Source organism: Orbicella faveolata, unplaced genomic scaffold (assembly GCF_042242905.1).
Source record: "Orbicella faveolata isolate gen_17 unplaced genomic scaffold, um_ofav_v1 contig_24, whole genome shotgun sequence".
Taxonomy (NCBI): Eukaryota; Metazoa; Cnidaria; class Anthozoa; order Scleractinia; family Merulinidae; genus Orbicella; species Orbicella faveolata.
Genome location: NW_028301552.1, coordinates 25,930,001 through 25,946,601, shown reverse-complemented (window position 1 = coordinate 25,946,601; position 16,601 = coordinate 25,930,001). Strand labels below are relative to the sequence as shown.

General features: G+C 37.9%; 1 protein-coding gene across 1 annotated transcript in view; it reads right to left on the bottom strand.

The window, feature by feature from the left end:
* Nucleotides 1–2,432: 2,432 nt before the first annotated feature.
* LOC110053784 (uncharacterized) overlaps nt 2,433–16,601 on the bottom strand; it is a 22,658-nt gene continuing 8,489 nt past the window's right edge. The window contains exons 2-3 of the mRNA XM_020760067.2: nt 4,774–4,899; nt 2,433–3,305 (exon numbers count right to left, since the gene is read on the bottom strand). Of these exons, the coding sequence (XP_020615726.2) occupies nt 3,171–3,305; nt 4,774–4,899 (261 nt within the window). The 3' untranslated portion in view covers nt 2,433–3,170. The remainder of the gene's footprint in view (nt 3,306–4,773; nt 4,900–16,601) is intronic.

Sequence of the window (16,601 nt, the reverse complement as noted above, 5' to 3'; positions counted from 1 at the left end):
CTGCAGACACCGTGGCACCTAATGAAAGCGCAAATTAATTTAATCAGCCTTTGAGGAAATCATTCATATCGGCCAGGTAGCGCTGTTTATCTTCAATACTTTTCGTTGAAATTCTTCTCAGCCATCAATATCGTTGTGTGTTATTTTTGAATTGTTTTATTGTTAACAACAAAGGTAGCAACAGAAAAAGAAAATGGTATTTCGTGACTATCTGGTAATTAAATTAGTTCTTGTTCATCGGTAAAAATTTGCATTTTTAGTAAAACATCGTTTCTGTTCTGTTTCTTCATCACTACATCAGATATTTAACTTTCTTTCATTTATCTCCGAAAAACAAGGACATCTTCCGTATGTTTTGGAGAAAACAGGGGTTTCATATTACATGCCTTTGCGAGGAAAACAAAAGTATCAAGTTACAAAGTTGGTGTGAAGAGCTAAATTGTCACGTTTGCTGCTTCAGCGTATTATTGAATTTAAAATGAACCAAAATCAACGTAAAACACCAGTAGTAATTAATTTGTACGTAATTTTTGGACCTTGAATGAAAATACAACCTTGAAACATACACACTGCAAAGGGGAAAAGCCGTAGCAGACTACCAAGGTAGACACAAACCGGAAGTGAACCGAGCAGGGGTGAGTACTTATGGGACTACTGTACCAGGGCTATCAATTGCGCTCTGCACTATCTGAGATTGTCTCACTAGTTGGTTTTGTGATACACTACGCTTGAATTTCTAAGCTTTTGCGTGACGCGGGATTTACGTGACGGCCTAGAGAGCTGTCATGATGGTTAAAAACGTGTCTTATTTTGGGGAACTTGGCTATCTGAACAGTTCATGTCTTAGAAAAAGTATTATTTTAATGTTTTAGAGTTTCTCGAGGGATAAATTCATGTTTTTGTAGCAAAACTCAGTGACAGATGTTTCTGTTGGTTTCCGGCCGCCATGTTGGTGCCCATACGGATGGGCACCAGCATGGCGTCTCCATACAAATCTCTATAAATTTGGGTAAAAAATTTCTCCGAATATCTCGCATAGAAGAAAAATTGCTGTGACCTGAATTTTGGCGAGAGTCGTTGCATATTTACTTTCTTTCATTTCCCAGATTCTGGACTTTATCTATTGACCGGTTTTGATTTTTATTTTGATCTATTTTAAATTGCGTGACACTGAAAACCAGCAATTAAAAAAAAGCAAGACACAAGGCATAGTAGTCCCACAACGCCAAAATACTCGGTATTTTGCATCAGCCTCGTTTCCATGTAAGGGCCTTGTATGCCATATTTTTGACATGCGCATTCCATGGTTCTGGAAGCAAATTTGGCATGGCTCCATATCAGGAAATATTTGTCTTGTAGAGGTTAGTAGCCCTGCCAAGTTTGATGCCTTTATCAAAAAACGAACAATTTTGTCCCCTAACAGCTGGACTATTTCTCTGTGATTGACTACAAAGTTCTCACAATGCACGGTGAAGAAAAACAAAGGTCATTAGGATCCCAACACGCCACAATCAGTTGAGCAACGGTTGCGCGAAAACGCCTAACCTGGTTTCTAAAATTGTCAATGAAAAATTCGCCTCTTCGAATAATTATAATGAAAATGTAAGCAGACAAAGTCAAAAATACTCGATGAAAATGTAGACAAAGTCAAAATACTCATGTTTAAGTAAACATCTTAGCTTGGCAAAAGTCAAAGGCTCGAAGTAGAGTTTGGATTGTTCAGAATAACCTTCACATTGTCGAAACTTAAACAAAGGAACTTGCACTAAACTCGGCGGAAATTTTGCAGCTAAATTGAAACTGCATACGTCATCTTGTATATGTACGGCCGTGCGTACATAGAGATTACGTCCATGATGGCTCAATGGGAATTAGATAGAACTAGCGCGCGCGCTGTTACAAATTGGAATGTCACAGTGCCATAAGTTCTATATTTTGACATTTTGTGGCAACCTTTTTTGAATGAAAGACTTTTGCAAGAACTCCATTTGGTATTTGACAGAAAATTACCGCCGAGGTTTTGTGTATTTATGTCTAATTTTGTACAAGGGTTTTGGTATTACTTTCAGGGCCATTGGACTTTTCTGGGTTGTGATGTTTGTTACTAGGAGTTTTTTTAGGGTCTAGCAATTTTGCATTTCTTGCAACTCCTCATCGGTATGCTCAAGTAACCCCCTGGTAAGTTACATCAGAACTCTCCTCCCCTCCCATCAGGCTGCCTTCACCTGACACCATCACCTCTCTTTAGCCCCAATAATTTGTCTTATGTAATAAAGAAACCAAGAACTGAAATGATGTCATCTATGCACCTGTCCTCCAATAGATCATAAGTAAGAACCACTCAAAATGCGCAAATAATTTGACATATTACACAACAGCCTGTCCGAAAGGGTGCATTAGAAGCTGTGCTTCTATGACTCTATGGAAACAAATTGTATGAGCTTTATTTATTATGACATACTGCTGTGTTTGACATTTCAATCACATCTGTATTTATAAGGCATGCTTCTCAAATTTTGAATTTTCTTGTTTTTACATATATTGACACTTTAAATAACTTCCATGCAGTTATTTTCACATCTTTAGCACTTTGGCATTGTTTTGTTGATTTCTATTAGTTTTGAGTCACGTTTGGTGGGTTTCTGGCAGTTTTGGAAAACAAATCAAGAGATTCATGATAGCGGATCCAAGATATGTCATGAGGTGATTTCCATTTGATAACATCATCTCGTGGTGATTATCTTTTGGGATGTACGTGTACTTTATACCTTGTTTGTTTCATAATTGTTGCTTAAATATTCTTGAAGTTATGCAGACCTCCCTCCTCACCACAAGTCATACATGCAGACGATAAAAAAAGCTCATTCTGAATACGGTTAACAAGTCAAGTTGAGGTTCCACAGTAGCCACAAGTACAAATTTTCTACCTTTGGTTACCTGATGTCATCTAGGTTGTAACACAAAAGCTGCTATAGTTTTCACATATTCTACAAAGCAGTTATTTTTATGTAATTTTGGTATAAATTCAGCACCTCCTTTTGTAGACTGTAAAAGTTGTACAATATTTTGCTTATTATCTTGTTCTGTTTAACTTAGGGTTAAACAGTCCTGAGTTATCTACAGCAAGTTGGTCCAATTACATTAAACTGGTTCAATGTCACTTGGAATCCCTAATGGATTGCTTCAAGCTCAGCAATCTTTTGTGCAAACAATTTAATCTCCTTTTCCACCTCTGCTTTTAACTGTGCTTCACTTGCACGTGGGTGGCTCTTGACATATTCACTAATGCGCATTATGGTCTCGGCCTGCAAAACAACAAAACAATGAAAGAGTGAAAGTTATTGGGCCAGTTAACATTTTTGTAGCCTGTTTAGAAACTGAATCGCTTATACTAATGGGGCAAATATTGTAAACAAAGATGCCAGACTAGATACAGCACCTTTCAAGGGGCAATTTTCATCTGTTGCAACCTTGAAGGAGAACACTTGACCAGTAGTGTATTATTTGTCATTTGCCTGCCTTATTCTGCTTAAGACATTTAAGGAAGTGGTTTTCCCTATGAGTATGGCACAAATAAAAGAAACTACAGTGGAATCCCAGTTTCTCAGCATCTTGATTTTTTTAAATAATCTCCTGTTAACTAAGATTAAAAGTCATTTCCCTTCACTCAGTCAGACAACCCCTGATTTCTTGAACCACTCAGTTTTTCTAACCAATTTTGGTTCTCCTTGGGGGTTCAAAAAATTGGATTCCACTTTAAGGGCCCATTTACCGATCTTTTTGAGCCGTTGCTAGGGAAAATTTATTCTCATATAACCTCGTCATTTTTAGTTACTTCAGAGTTATTTCATGTGTTTTAACTTTTTCATGATCAGCAACACTAGTGATGACGTCATCATGCCACGCCCATGGTCATGTGACTAATACTGAAAAAACGGAAAGGCTCCCAGACAAATTACGTTATCGGAATTTTTTTCATTGATTTAATATTTTAATTTAAATCCTCATTACGCTATGCATAGATTTTGTTTCATTTCTAAAAGGTCAGATTTTGAGAGAATTTCAAAATATTAAAAAAACCGTAATTTTCTGAAAAAAGCTCGATTTTGAAAAATGAATGCATAGCTATGTTTCCAACGTTGGCTTTAATCGAAATCCGTCAAAAAAGGCTGGATTTAAAGAAAAACCGCGTTTCCTTAAGCATTTAAAGAAACCGGAAGTGCGCCCGATATATATTGGAAGTTACCCTATCAGCGCGTGCGCAATTTACACTACCAGCACACTTCGGTAAGATCAAACAAAGCCACACGGAGTTGGTTTTCTCCTTCTATTGCTCTTGTTTTTCTGTCTTTCTCTTATTTTGTCTTTACTTGTACTTTTTTTACTTTGCATTTTATGAAACACAAAGAAAAACATCTAAAATGTGAGCGAATTTGGAAGTTATTGAGTTATTTTTATTTTCCGCGCTTACGCTGACGTAAGTAACCGGAAGTGGAATTTCACCTTCTTAGCAACGCGCGCGAGCGCGCGCATAAATCAGTTAATGGGCCCTTAAATCTGTTTATTGCAAGTTGGTGTGAGAGAGTTGAGACACCAGGAAACTTGATTAATGATTTTTCTTTCAATTCTGTATTTACATTAATTTTGTATGTATTCATGCAGTTCAACTAAGCTGCTGTAAATTCATGCTCCCTGGGGTGAGATGAAAAGTGACAAATCCTAAGCATGCACACATGTAGATAAATGTTGATAATTTGTATATATAAAACTTACCCTTAGGACGTCAGCTTGGGAAACTGACAGTCTTTTATAAACTTCATAGCAAACTCTACCAGTGACAAAGGCATTGTACAGAGCTTTTCCCTCCTCACCACCATTAATGAAGGCCAACACCCCTATCTGATAAAAGTACAATAAAAAGTACATTAGTCCAGTAATTATATTATACATTTAGCCTAACTTGACTCCTTTTTAATTTGCATTTCAAAATAATAAATTATGTTTATTTGCACAGTGCAGCTCAGATATAAGCTCGCAAATGAGCACCCGTTGTACATACAAATTAGTTCTCAGGTTATGCAACAGTCAAAATATAATTCTTAAGCTGAAAAAATACCAACATAACATGAAATAATAAAAGCAGGGAAAGAATATAATTATATGACTAAGCAGTGAAGCCAAAAACCACCCAAATGACCATAAATTGGCCCAGAAACCTCACGGGAACCAAGGAAACACACTTAAAGCAAGGTAGGTTTATTTTTATTCATACTCCTTTGAATTTTTTAGGCTTAAAAATGAAACCTTTTTTCCCATACAAACCCTTGTATTTCAACTGTTGCATAACCTGAAGAGCTAATTAATGTATGTACGAGGGACACTCATTTGCGAGCTTGGGCTACCTGTGGGAGAAATAACTTGTCAGCAATTAGGGTACAGTAAAATCTGCATGTAAGAACCTACTGGATTAAGGTGGCTGAACACAGTTTTTGATACTTGTGTTTCATTCACCTTTTCACTCATGCACAGTATGGCACATGAGTTATAAAATAGGCTCCATTTCTCCGTTTTGGTGTCACATTTGTGCATGCATACATTTACCACGCTCTTTGAAGCTCTGTCCGCCATATTGGATTATTCAAGAAGGTGCTGGTTTTTGGCAAACATTGTGCTTTTTCCCCAATTTGATATGGTGTGAAAGTACCTATCAGTACTTTAGTTCGTTGTTACGATTCTGAACTGGCATGTGAGTATGCATGAACAGCAAGAAAGTGTTTCTGGAGAGTTAAGCCATTGTTTATGTCGATCGCCATTTGGCAATATGACAAGTCTCAAATTTATTAGGGTTTAGGAGATTCAAGGACATATTATGAAGAATCATTTACTAAGAACGTGCTCTGTACACTTAATCTTTTGGTCAAAAAATGTTTCCTGTTCGTGTAAATGGATGTGTTCAACAAAACGGGGAGGTAATAGGCCACGCTCGATATATCAATATTCTAACATGTCTCCAGCTCAGGATTTCAGGACAAAATTTTAAAGTTTCTTTTGTCCCTCAAATCCCAAAAGATACTTGGTTACAAAGAAATCATTTTAAAAGAAAAATAAATGCTATAACTTGATGTTTCAGTGTTATCTTGTCGCCATTATTAAATGCAGATTAAAGTTGTTCAGTTCAGTTATAGTTATAGACTAGCTTGGGTGTTATGGAATCCACCAAAAGTTCGAGTAACAAGTGGACTAAAACTTTTTACTGAGATTATTTACATTGCATTGGAAATTTCTGTGCAACTCTTTTAAGGTTACTGTAGACCTTCAAGGGCCTATTTTGTCCAAATTTATTTTTTTACACCAAATTCAAGACTTCTACTTCATCTGAATTTTCCCAAAAAATATTTTAAAAACTTAAAACGTGAACAAGTCATCCACACAAACATAAATGTTTAAAATGAGTCAATAAACCTCAAACTGTGATAAGCCAATTAAAAAGTCTCAACCCTTGAGTTGAGCAGAAACAATTTTCGCGGCAACTGATCTCATCCAGAGTCGTATTTTGCTTCTTTTGTTTACCCCTTACATCTTGCAATTTCTCCACAGAAATCTTTGCTTTTGTTGATCGTTTTCGTCTACGTGATTTTGCACGGTCTTCGCGTTCGCACATTTGAATGCAAGCGCCAATCACAAGCGAATGTTTCGTCGATGCCCTGCTCTAGCTTGTTCTGGCACAGAAGTCAATTACCGTGGAATTATCGGAGAATTTAATCGCTGATATCTGACAAGGCAGCTTCTCCAAATGCTCCTTTCCTCTGCTTTGAAGTGTGTTTTTTCATATTCTAGTAAAACAAACAGGCTGATGAATTACGCGTTTAGTTTTTTTAAAAAAATGTGTTTAACATCTGCACTCAACTCAGCTTGCCAAGTAGGCCTGTTCAAGGCTATTCCACTATCATTCCTCTTTTTCCATTTTTCCTTCTTTACCATTTATCTGCTGATTCGGTTTATAACCTGCTGAATGTTTCACAGCAGACTTTGCTACTCCCGATGCAAAATATAAATTCTATAAAGATATACTGCAAATGTAAACATTGCACATTCATTCCCGGGAAGTGCTACTGTAGCCCGCTGGGGAGTTCAAAGCTGCGTTTCATTGGTTGGCGTAATCACCACGTTGACAACTGCTTCAGTGAGGTGCGAAAACTGTGAATTTCTTTCGAGGCCGAAAACTCAAGGTTTATTTTTGCTTGAATTAACTCTATTCAAATGAATTAATAGGGTATGTAGATTTATTGGATTTTAACGAAACTTGGCAAAAATCTTTGTCAGATATTAGCGCTCCAAAGTGTGTGAGGCTTTTGCAAAAATTGAAATATTTTTCCTGTGATGTCTCATTGAGTAACAGCAGTCAGAAAATTTTCTTTAGTCCAACTTTAAAAGGGATTTTCTAAGCAAACAATAGAAATATTGAAAAAGCCTCACACACTTTGTTAGCCCATTAACTCCTGATTGATAATGTCCAGTCAGTTTGGATGTCCACAGTAACACAAAGGCTCGTAATTCAGTTTAGCAGGTACGGTCATTTTTGCATTTAAAGGCTTGCGCGTGCAAATGGACTGTAATATACTTAAAGTTATTCTGGTACAAGGTTTGTGTCCATTAGAAACTGAAATTGCTGGATTTCCTATCAGGATCGAGTCAAAAAGAATGTGACAAACAATGTTAGGTAATAAAACACTTGTGTGTTTAAATTTTTTTTCCTTTTTCTTTTTCTGCTTCTTGGTTAGTCTAGTACACCTTGTATTTTGTATCAATTATTGAAACCTATTACATTTTTAGCAACATGTGTAACGATATATACATATATATACATATATACATATATACATATATACACATATACACATATACACATATACACATATACACATATACACATATACACATATATACATATATACATATATATACATATAACAGTAAAAACTCAAGAGCTAGGTTATATGGTCATTTAATCGCTACTCCGAGTTTCATGCCTCATGCGAGGCTATCATCAGGCGACTGCCAGAAAAAACGGGTACATTCAAAGATATTTGAAAATACAGAACAATACAATTACATACTAGATGTGTTGCGTGTCACGTGGCGCGTCACGCGGGATCTTAATCGCTAATTAGATGATAACATTTTTCAGCAAGAATTTCCTAGCATGTCTGCAACACGATGCAAGCTCATTTCTGCTGTTCAGAGTTGACATTTCCGGTTTACATAAGATGAAAAATTTCTCCCACAAACACAAATTACATCTCTTGGTAACATTCGAATAAGACCTAGCCTGTTTAACTATATGCTACTTGATGTCATACTTAATGTTCTGATCTTTCAGGCTCCAGATGTATTTACTTAGTTCAGTGGTGTGTTTGTACCGCTCATTTCGAAAAGAACATATGTGATTACGATATCTTAATTTGAATGTAGTGTCACAGAGTCCAATGTATGAGAAGACAGAAAATTTTATACGTCGAATGCGATGGAAAGCTTATCATTTCTTAAACAAAACAGAACCAACAGCAAACGAGTCATATGGCTTCAAATCGAGAACATCACTGCCGCAAATCAATGAATTGATACCTTTTGAAGACGACATGATCAATCTTATCCAGAACATCAAGTTCAATGACACTAAATGCAGTTTCCAACACGAATTAAACAGCCATATCAAGAGCACGATCAAGAGGCCAGACACCCTCCTCATTCCAGCAGACAAGACCACAAACTTCTATGCAATGAACCCTTCCTCGTACGACAAACTGATTAAAGAGAACGTCACTAAGACCTACAGAAAATCAAATGATGAACTTGTAAGAGAAATAGACGCGCAGTCTGCCTGCATAGCTGAACGACTCAAGTTAGATGATCGCATTGAAAAATTAGCTAAGAAAGAAGCATTTATCACGTTGAAGGATCACAAGCCCAATTTTCAAGACCATCCAATGTGTCGTCTAATAAGCCCATCGAAGTCTGAAATCGGTGTAATAAGCAAACACATTCTGGATGAAATTAACACCTCTATCATCAACGGCACGAAAATAAACCAGTGGAAAAACACCTCCAGCGTTCTTAAGTGGTTTAACAGTTTGGAAAACAAGAGCTCACTATCGTTCATATGTTTTGACGTCTGTGAGTTCTACCCTTCTATAACTGAGAAGTTGCTTTCCAATGTGCTCGACTTTGCCACTAAGTACTGTCGAATCACCAGTCATGAGCGTGAAAATTATTCTGCAAGCAAAACAATCTCTGCTATTCAGCGAAAATTTCCCATGGGAGAAGAGATCTGCAAACAACCTTTTCGATGTCACCATGGGGTCCTTCGACGGGGCAGAAACATGTGAATTGGTTGGATGCTACCTTTTGTCCCTCCTTACAAAGAAGTATGGCCAAAACATCGGCTTATACCGCGATGATGGATTGGCAGCCCTCAAGGGGAATCCACAGGAAGTGGAGAGGATTACAAAGGGCATGTGCAAGGTTTTCCGTGACCACAACTTAGATCACAGTCAAAGCAAATACCACCAAGGTCAATTTCCTAGACGTCACGCTTGACCTCCAAAGTGGAAAGCACTATCCTTACACAAAAGAAGGCAACATCTCTCTACACGTGCACAGAAAATCCAACCACCACCCATTCTGAAAAATATCCCCGAATCCATTAACAAGAGGCTCTCCGAAATATCCTCTGATAAAGAATGCTTCGATAACGCGAAGGGCGTCTATCAAGAAGCGCTTAACAAAAGCGGACACAACTACAACCTATCATTCAATGCCACACCGAACCAGACACCTTGCCCACGAATAAACAGACAACAAAACATCCTGTGGTTCAATCCACCATACAGCAAGAACATGGAAACAAACGTCGGTAAATGCTTCCTTTCACTTATTGATAAGCACTTTTTTTTTTTTTTAAAATTATTATTAATTATCTATTTTTTACAGCACGCATACTTACATTATTAATTACAAAAAACTACGTATAAAACTACAACAATACAGCTACTTACGCTAATTACAACTTGCTCTAATTACAATGCTTGACGGAACAACAGTATTATTTAAACCGCTTACGTTACACTACTTTTTAATCGCGGACAATTACTACAAACTTTTACTACGGTTACTAGAACTAGTGAAAACTGCAAAAAAAAAAAAAAAAATGACAAAAAAGCGACAATTTACAGTATATTTAGCTATATTTACAGTTTAACTTGCACCTTTGCTCTGCTAGTTTCTATTTCTATTTTGTTTTTAAGGATAGCCAAGAAAGCGTCTAAGAAATAATCTTCCTCATTTTTTGAAACGGTGTAAATATAATATTTTGCAATTATTGTACAGAGGTTTAGACCGAGACACAGAGGCACGGTGTCTGTGATGCCGTAAAGTATTTGTGCTTCAGAGAGCGTGATTACAGTATTGTTTTTTCTGTACCACCAATCAGTAAACTCTGTCCAAAACAGCTGGACGTTGGGGCAAGTTACGAAGAGATGTGTAATTGTTCGCTTTTCAGCACATAAATGACAGCGGTCGTGCTCTTTAATACCGAATTTATGTAATGCAGCATTGGTGGGTAAAATATGGTGTACAATCTTGAACTGAAACATCGAGAGTTGAATATCTTTAGTGGCCTTGAAAGGCATCATGTACGTTTGATAAATTTGCTGGTCGTTCAAATTAGCTCTTTTCAGACTTTTTTCGGTGGTGGCAGAAACGAACTTCTTTTCAACAAGGTAGTTAGTAGCAAGTTTGCAAGAGAGCTTCTCAAGGGGAATTCTATCCATGTTTGTAGGTTCCTTCGAATGCGGCTGTAATTTGCCTTTCAAAGTTTTAATCCAGTTAGATGGAATTGCTTGGCATAAACCGTAATAGGTTAGAAAGTTAGTTTTAAGAGCAAAGTGAGAGCAGATATCTCTAATTTTTTCTACACCCGCTTCATGCCATTCTTTGTAGTACACTGAGTAGTTACCAATCCTGATGAATCTATTGTTCCAAAGAATTTCATCAAGTATTTCCTCTTCTGAGGACGGAGTAAACAAATTGATTGACTGCCAAGCCAACAAGGCTTTCTCGTAAAATTTGAGAGGAATTCTTACATTGAGATTTTTGAGATCAAAATTGCACTTAAGGAGAAATTTGCCACCACATTTTTCTAGCATGGTAACAGGGATATGCGTCCAGCTCGCGGAAGGGTAACCGTTATCAAGTCTTCGGATCCAGGTCGCTTTAAGAGCGTTGTTTATTGCATCAAAATCCAAGACCTCCTTTTGCTCTCGGTCCAATCATTGTGGTTCGCTTTATCTTTGGGGTTTTCTTGCGCCATACGAATTGGGATATAACTTTATTAACATTTTGAATGAAATTAGATGTAACAGGGAGGACAGCGGTGTTATAAATAAGTTTGGAAAGGGCTAGTGCTTTTAGGATGACAATACGGCCATGTAGAGTTAAGTTCCTAGGGTACCACAGGTTAAGTAGGGAAGTCATTGAAGACAATTTCTGTTCAAAGTTCTTTTGAAAGGCAGCCTCTTCATCATAGGAGAAGTGTATACCGAGCGCAAGTATGGGATCTTTTGGCCATGTTATGTCTAGAGGTTCCTCCAAGTTGTTTTTGTTTGCGCCCAGCCACATGCCCTCTGTTTTACTTTTGTTTACTTCGAGACCTGAGCAGTTTTGAAAGGCATTGAGCAGTTGGAATAAATTTTGGGCAGATATACTATCGGAGACAAAAACAGTGGTATCGTCTGCGTATTGTGAAATTTTGAATTCTTTTCCGTAAATATTGATTCCTTGGATACCTGCATTAGACCTTATTGCGTTAGCAAGAATTTCGGCGCAGAGCACAAACAGGGAGCCAGAAAGTGGGCACCCTTGGCGAACACCTCTTTGTAGATTAAAGAAAGCGGAGGCGTAACCATTATTTGTTACACAGCTTGAACAGTCAGCGTAAAAGGTTCGAATCCACTGTTGTAACTGAGGGCCGAAATTTAAAGCCTCCAAGGTCTTAAAAAGGAAGTTCCAGTCAACGGTGTCGAAGGCTTTTTTAAAGTCAATAAAAATCGCCATGCCAGGAATGTTTTCCAGCTCAGTTATCTTCATGATGTCATTGATGAGTCTAATATTCTGTCCTATGTAGCGGCCCTTGACGTAGCCAGTTTGGTCTTCATTTATTAATTTGGGAAGGACTTTAGCGATTCTGTGAGCTATTGATTTTGTTGCTATTTCATAATCAACATTAAGTAACGTTAATGGTCTCCAATTTTCTAAATACAGCCGGTTCTTTCGTTTTTTTGGTATGACCTTTATTATACCTTGTCTTTGAGTGATATTTAGTTTTCCTAATTTATGGGCGTAATTAAAACTTTCTACCATTTCTTCGCCGAGTAGATGCCAGAAGTGCAAATAAAACTCAACCGAGAGGCCATCACTGCCTGGGCATTTGTTTTTGGCACACTGTTTGAGGACATTGAAACACTCGCTTTTAGATAAAAGCTGTTCAAGCTCATGCAGGTCGTGCTCTTCTAACTTAACCAGGTTAGGGTCTTGTAGGAAGGCATTATGTGTGTCACTATTGCAGGGGGCCTTTGCATACAAATTTTCATAAAATGCTCTTTGCATTTCTAAAATCTCATTTTCACAGGTAGTTTCCCTTTCTTCGTCCGTTTTAAGTCTAGTTATATGTGTTTTTGTGAACCTCCTTTTTTCGAGATTTAAAAAGTATTTGGTGTTTTTCTCCCCTTGTTCATGCCAACGTATTCTACTTCTAATCATTGCTCCTTCAGTTTTATATTCAGCAATCTGGTTGAGTTGGGCTCTTAATTGGTAAAGCTTCGCAATGTTTTCTTTTGATCTATTTGATTGCAGTAAGGTCATCATGTCGTCAATTTCTTTTTGAAGGTCGCGTTCCTTATGTCTTTTTATTCTATTTTTCCTTTTTGAATATTGGACGCAAAATCCTCTTATCTCCATTTTGAGCATGTCCCAGTACAGGCCTTTGTCAGCGAGATAGCTGTGTTTATTTTTGTATTCGGGTATTTTGCTTTTGAGCTCATTAATGAAGTTTGCGTCTTTTAACAACGAGTTGTTAATTTTCCAAAACCCGGGTCCCCGTTTAGCATATTCTTTGGATTGTAAAGTAAAAGCGATAGCGCTGTGATCGGATATTGTGGGGTTGATGATGTTTATATCAATGGCAGACGGCAATTCTTTCGAAACAAGCCAGTAATCCAAACGACATTGCACTTTCAAGGAATTATCGCGCCATGTGTATTGTTTTTTGTTGGGATGTTGATCTCTCCAAATGTCTTGAAGTTTGAATCGTCCGACTAAGCCTTCAATCTCATCAATGACTTTTTGTTTCTTTTGAACCGGAGCTCCACCTGTTTTATCTATAGGTGCTAATGAGCAATTCAAGTCGCCTCCCAAGATGATTTGTGAATCTGCATACGGTAAAAGAATGTTGTCGAGGTTACGAAAAAACGCTGTCTGAGCGGTAATGTCATTTGGCGCGTAAATATTGCTTAGCAAGAAGGACGATTCAAACATGTTGGTTTTTAGCAACAGATACCGACCTTTCTTGTCAGCGATGGCGCTTTCGATTTCAAAATCTAAATTTGGCTTGAACAATACCATCACACCTTTTGAATGCGTGGTACCGTGGCTATAATAAATTTTCCCTCCCCATTCAGCTTTCCATATTTCTTCAACACTTTTGGATGAATAGGTTTCTTGTAAAAAAGCGACGTCGAATTTTTGGTTATGAAGCCATCTGAACACCCGCCGCCTCTTTCTAGCTTGATTTAAACCTCTTACATTCAAAGAACAAAAGGAGAGTCTAAAAGGAACAGTCATGGGTTTTTTGCAGCACAGATTCTATGTGATTCATTGAGAAAGATGCTAAATAGCGATTTTGAACTGTCAACAAACACGGCAAACACACTATAAACAATGAAATAAAATGCGAAATTAAAGTTAAACTATATAAACGGGGTGACTCGAACGTGGGGACTAAACATAACATGAAGAGAGCACATGCTGCTCGGTATTTAACTAGACCTCTGTAGGCAAACATTAGCGAGATCTACAAACTAACCTTTAAACTGGGCTTAGCTGAGCAAGGAACCCAGAGAAACAAGAGAAGAGAAAAAAAAATATATCTTACGTTAGCTCCGTTGGAAGGACTATAGCGATTCAGTTGGAGTGTATACTTGTCCATTGATGTACAGTTTGTCGAAGATGAGTTTTGCGTCTTGACCTCTCTTCTTTGCGTCTTTAAGAATCGGGACAAGTGCTTTTCTCTTGTCGACGATTTCTTTCGGGAAATCGCATGCCACAGCGAAATAAGTTCCTTTAAGATATTTTGCTCGAGATAAGACAAACTCCTTGTCTTTGTAAAAGGAAAATTTTGCAATAAGTGGTCTAGGTTTTTCATCTGAGGAATTAGCTGGTTTTCCGACGCGGTGAACGCGCTCCAAATAGATCTCGCTTGCATCTTCTTTGCTTATTTTGAGGTTTTCCTCCATGAACTTTCTCAAGATTTTTTCAGATTTTTCTGCCGATTCATTCTTTTGCTCAGGTAGATTGAAGAAATTGAGATTATTTCGCCGACTGTGACTTTCAAGCTTGATGGCTCGTTGCTTTTCTTCGTTAGCTTGTTTTGTTAATGAGATCACACTTTTGTTTAGCTTGTTGATGGCAAGTTCTTGAGTAGCCAGCTTCTTTTGTAGCCCTTCAATTGAAGTATGGGCAAAACTCAGGCTATCTTCTAGCTCCTTGTTCTTTTTCTCCAGGTTTTCTTGTTTTTGTTTGAGTACTTCCATTTCTCCGATGCAGGTTAAGGCCTTGTCAAGTTTGCTGTTAATCTCGGCGAGTGATTCCGCCATGTTTGTACAGCTGTGGCAATATTCTATCTCGCTGTCCTCATTATCAGTTTGCGAACCTTTACTTCATTTTCTTCTTTTGCGAGTGGAGCTTTCCTTGGTTGCTTGTTGTTCATCTGCCATTTTCTCAGCTCTCGGGCTCCCTAGGAGGATTACATTTGCTTTGAAGGCGGAGCGCTTCAGAAGACGTCCGACCTCGCCGAAAGCTAGACCCAGTCCTATTGATAAACACTTCCCCAAATCTAACCCACTTCATAAAATTTTTAACCATAACACACTCAAATTAAGCTACAGCTGCATGGGTAACATCAGAACAATCATATCTAACCATAACAAAGCTAAAATTAACAAATCCACACGTATTAATGACCAAACGAAAAATTGCAACTGCCGGAAATCTACCATGTGTCCCATGGATGGAAATTGTAGCATGGAAAGCGTAATTTACCAGGCTGAAGTCACCACACCAACCATGAAAGAGACATACATTGGACTCTGTGACACTACATTCAAATTAAGATATCGTAATCACATATGTTCTTTTCGAAATGAGCGGTACAAACACACCACTGAACTAAGTAAATACATATGGAGCCTGAAAGATCAGAACATTAAGTATGACATCAAGTGGCGTATAGTTAAACAGGCTAGGTTTTATTCGAATTTTACCAAGAGATGTAATTTGTGTTTGTGGGAGAAATTTTTCATCTTATGCGTGACACGCCATGTGACACACAACACATCTAGTATGTAATTGTATTGTTCTTTACTATATGGAGAAGAGTGTTTTACTGGGAACTAAACCACTCGTAGATTCTATACGCCACTTCATCCGGGACCCGAGTGGCGTATTTTTCGTATGTCACCTTTGTGAGTGTCGTATCGTTCAATGACGTCACGATTCCCGCCTTTTGCTTTTGATGAATTGGTTTCTCCATATAATAAAAAGAACATTACACGTTGGCTCGAAGATATGAATTTTATGTTCTCGTGGCAAGAACAATATCTCACGAGTGAGCGAAGCGAACGAGTGAGATATTGTTCTTGCCACGAGAACATAAAATTCATATCTTCGAGCCACCGTGTAATATCCTCTATGTATTTTCAAATATCTTTGAATGGAACCGTTTTTTTTGGCAGTCGCCTGATGATTGCCTCGCATGAGGCATGAAACTCGGAGTAGCGATTAAATGACCATATAACCTAGCTCTTGAGTTTTTACTGTTATTCCCGCTCAGCTATTCCGCTTATTGTGTGGCCTCTGGGCGATAATTGACGTAATGACAACATGTTGAGTGTTCGCTTACTGCTAACTATGGCCTAGTTTGTTTGAAGTTCAATTGATTCTCGATGTAGGAAGCTCTTGTTCAGTCCTTTTAGGATGATGCAGGCCTTTAGAAAGCGATAGACTAGCTCTCCGCCGCGGTTTTGATATCTGTACGTTCGTGTTGATTTAGACTCCAATTTCATGTTAAAAGCACTCTTAATTAAATTGTACAATTCATGATTCAACGAAAAGACGGTGAATTTAGTCTTCCTGGCCTCAAAAGGCATACAGGAGAGTTATTTGCTGCTATTTGAGCTACGATAAGCCTCGTGGAAAGCTAGCTTCTGTTTTCAATGCTTTATTCGAGACCTGACGCGTCTGGGCATTTGCCTTCCTCAGGGGTCTTCACA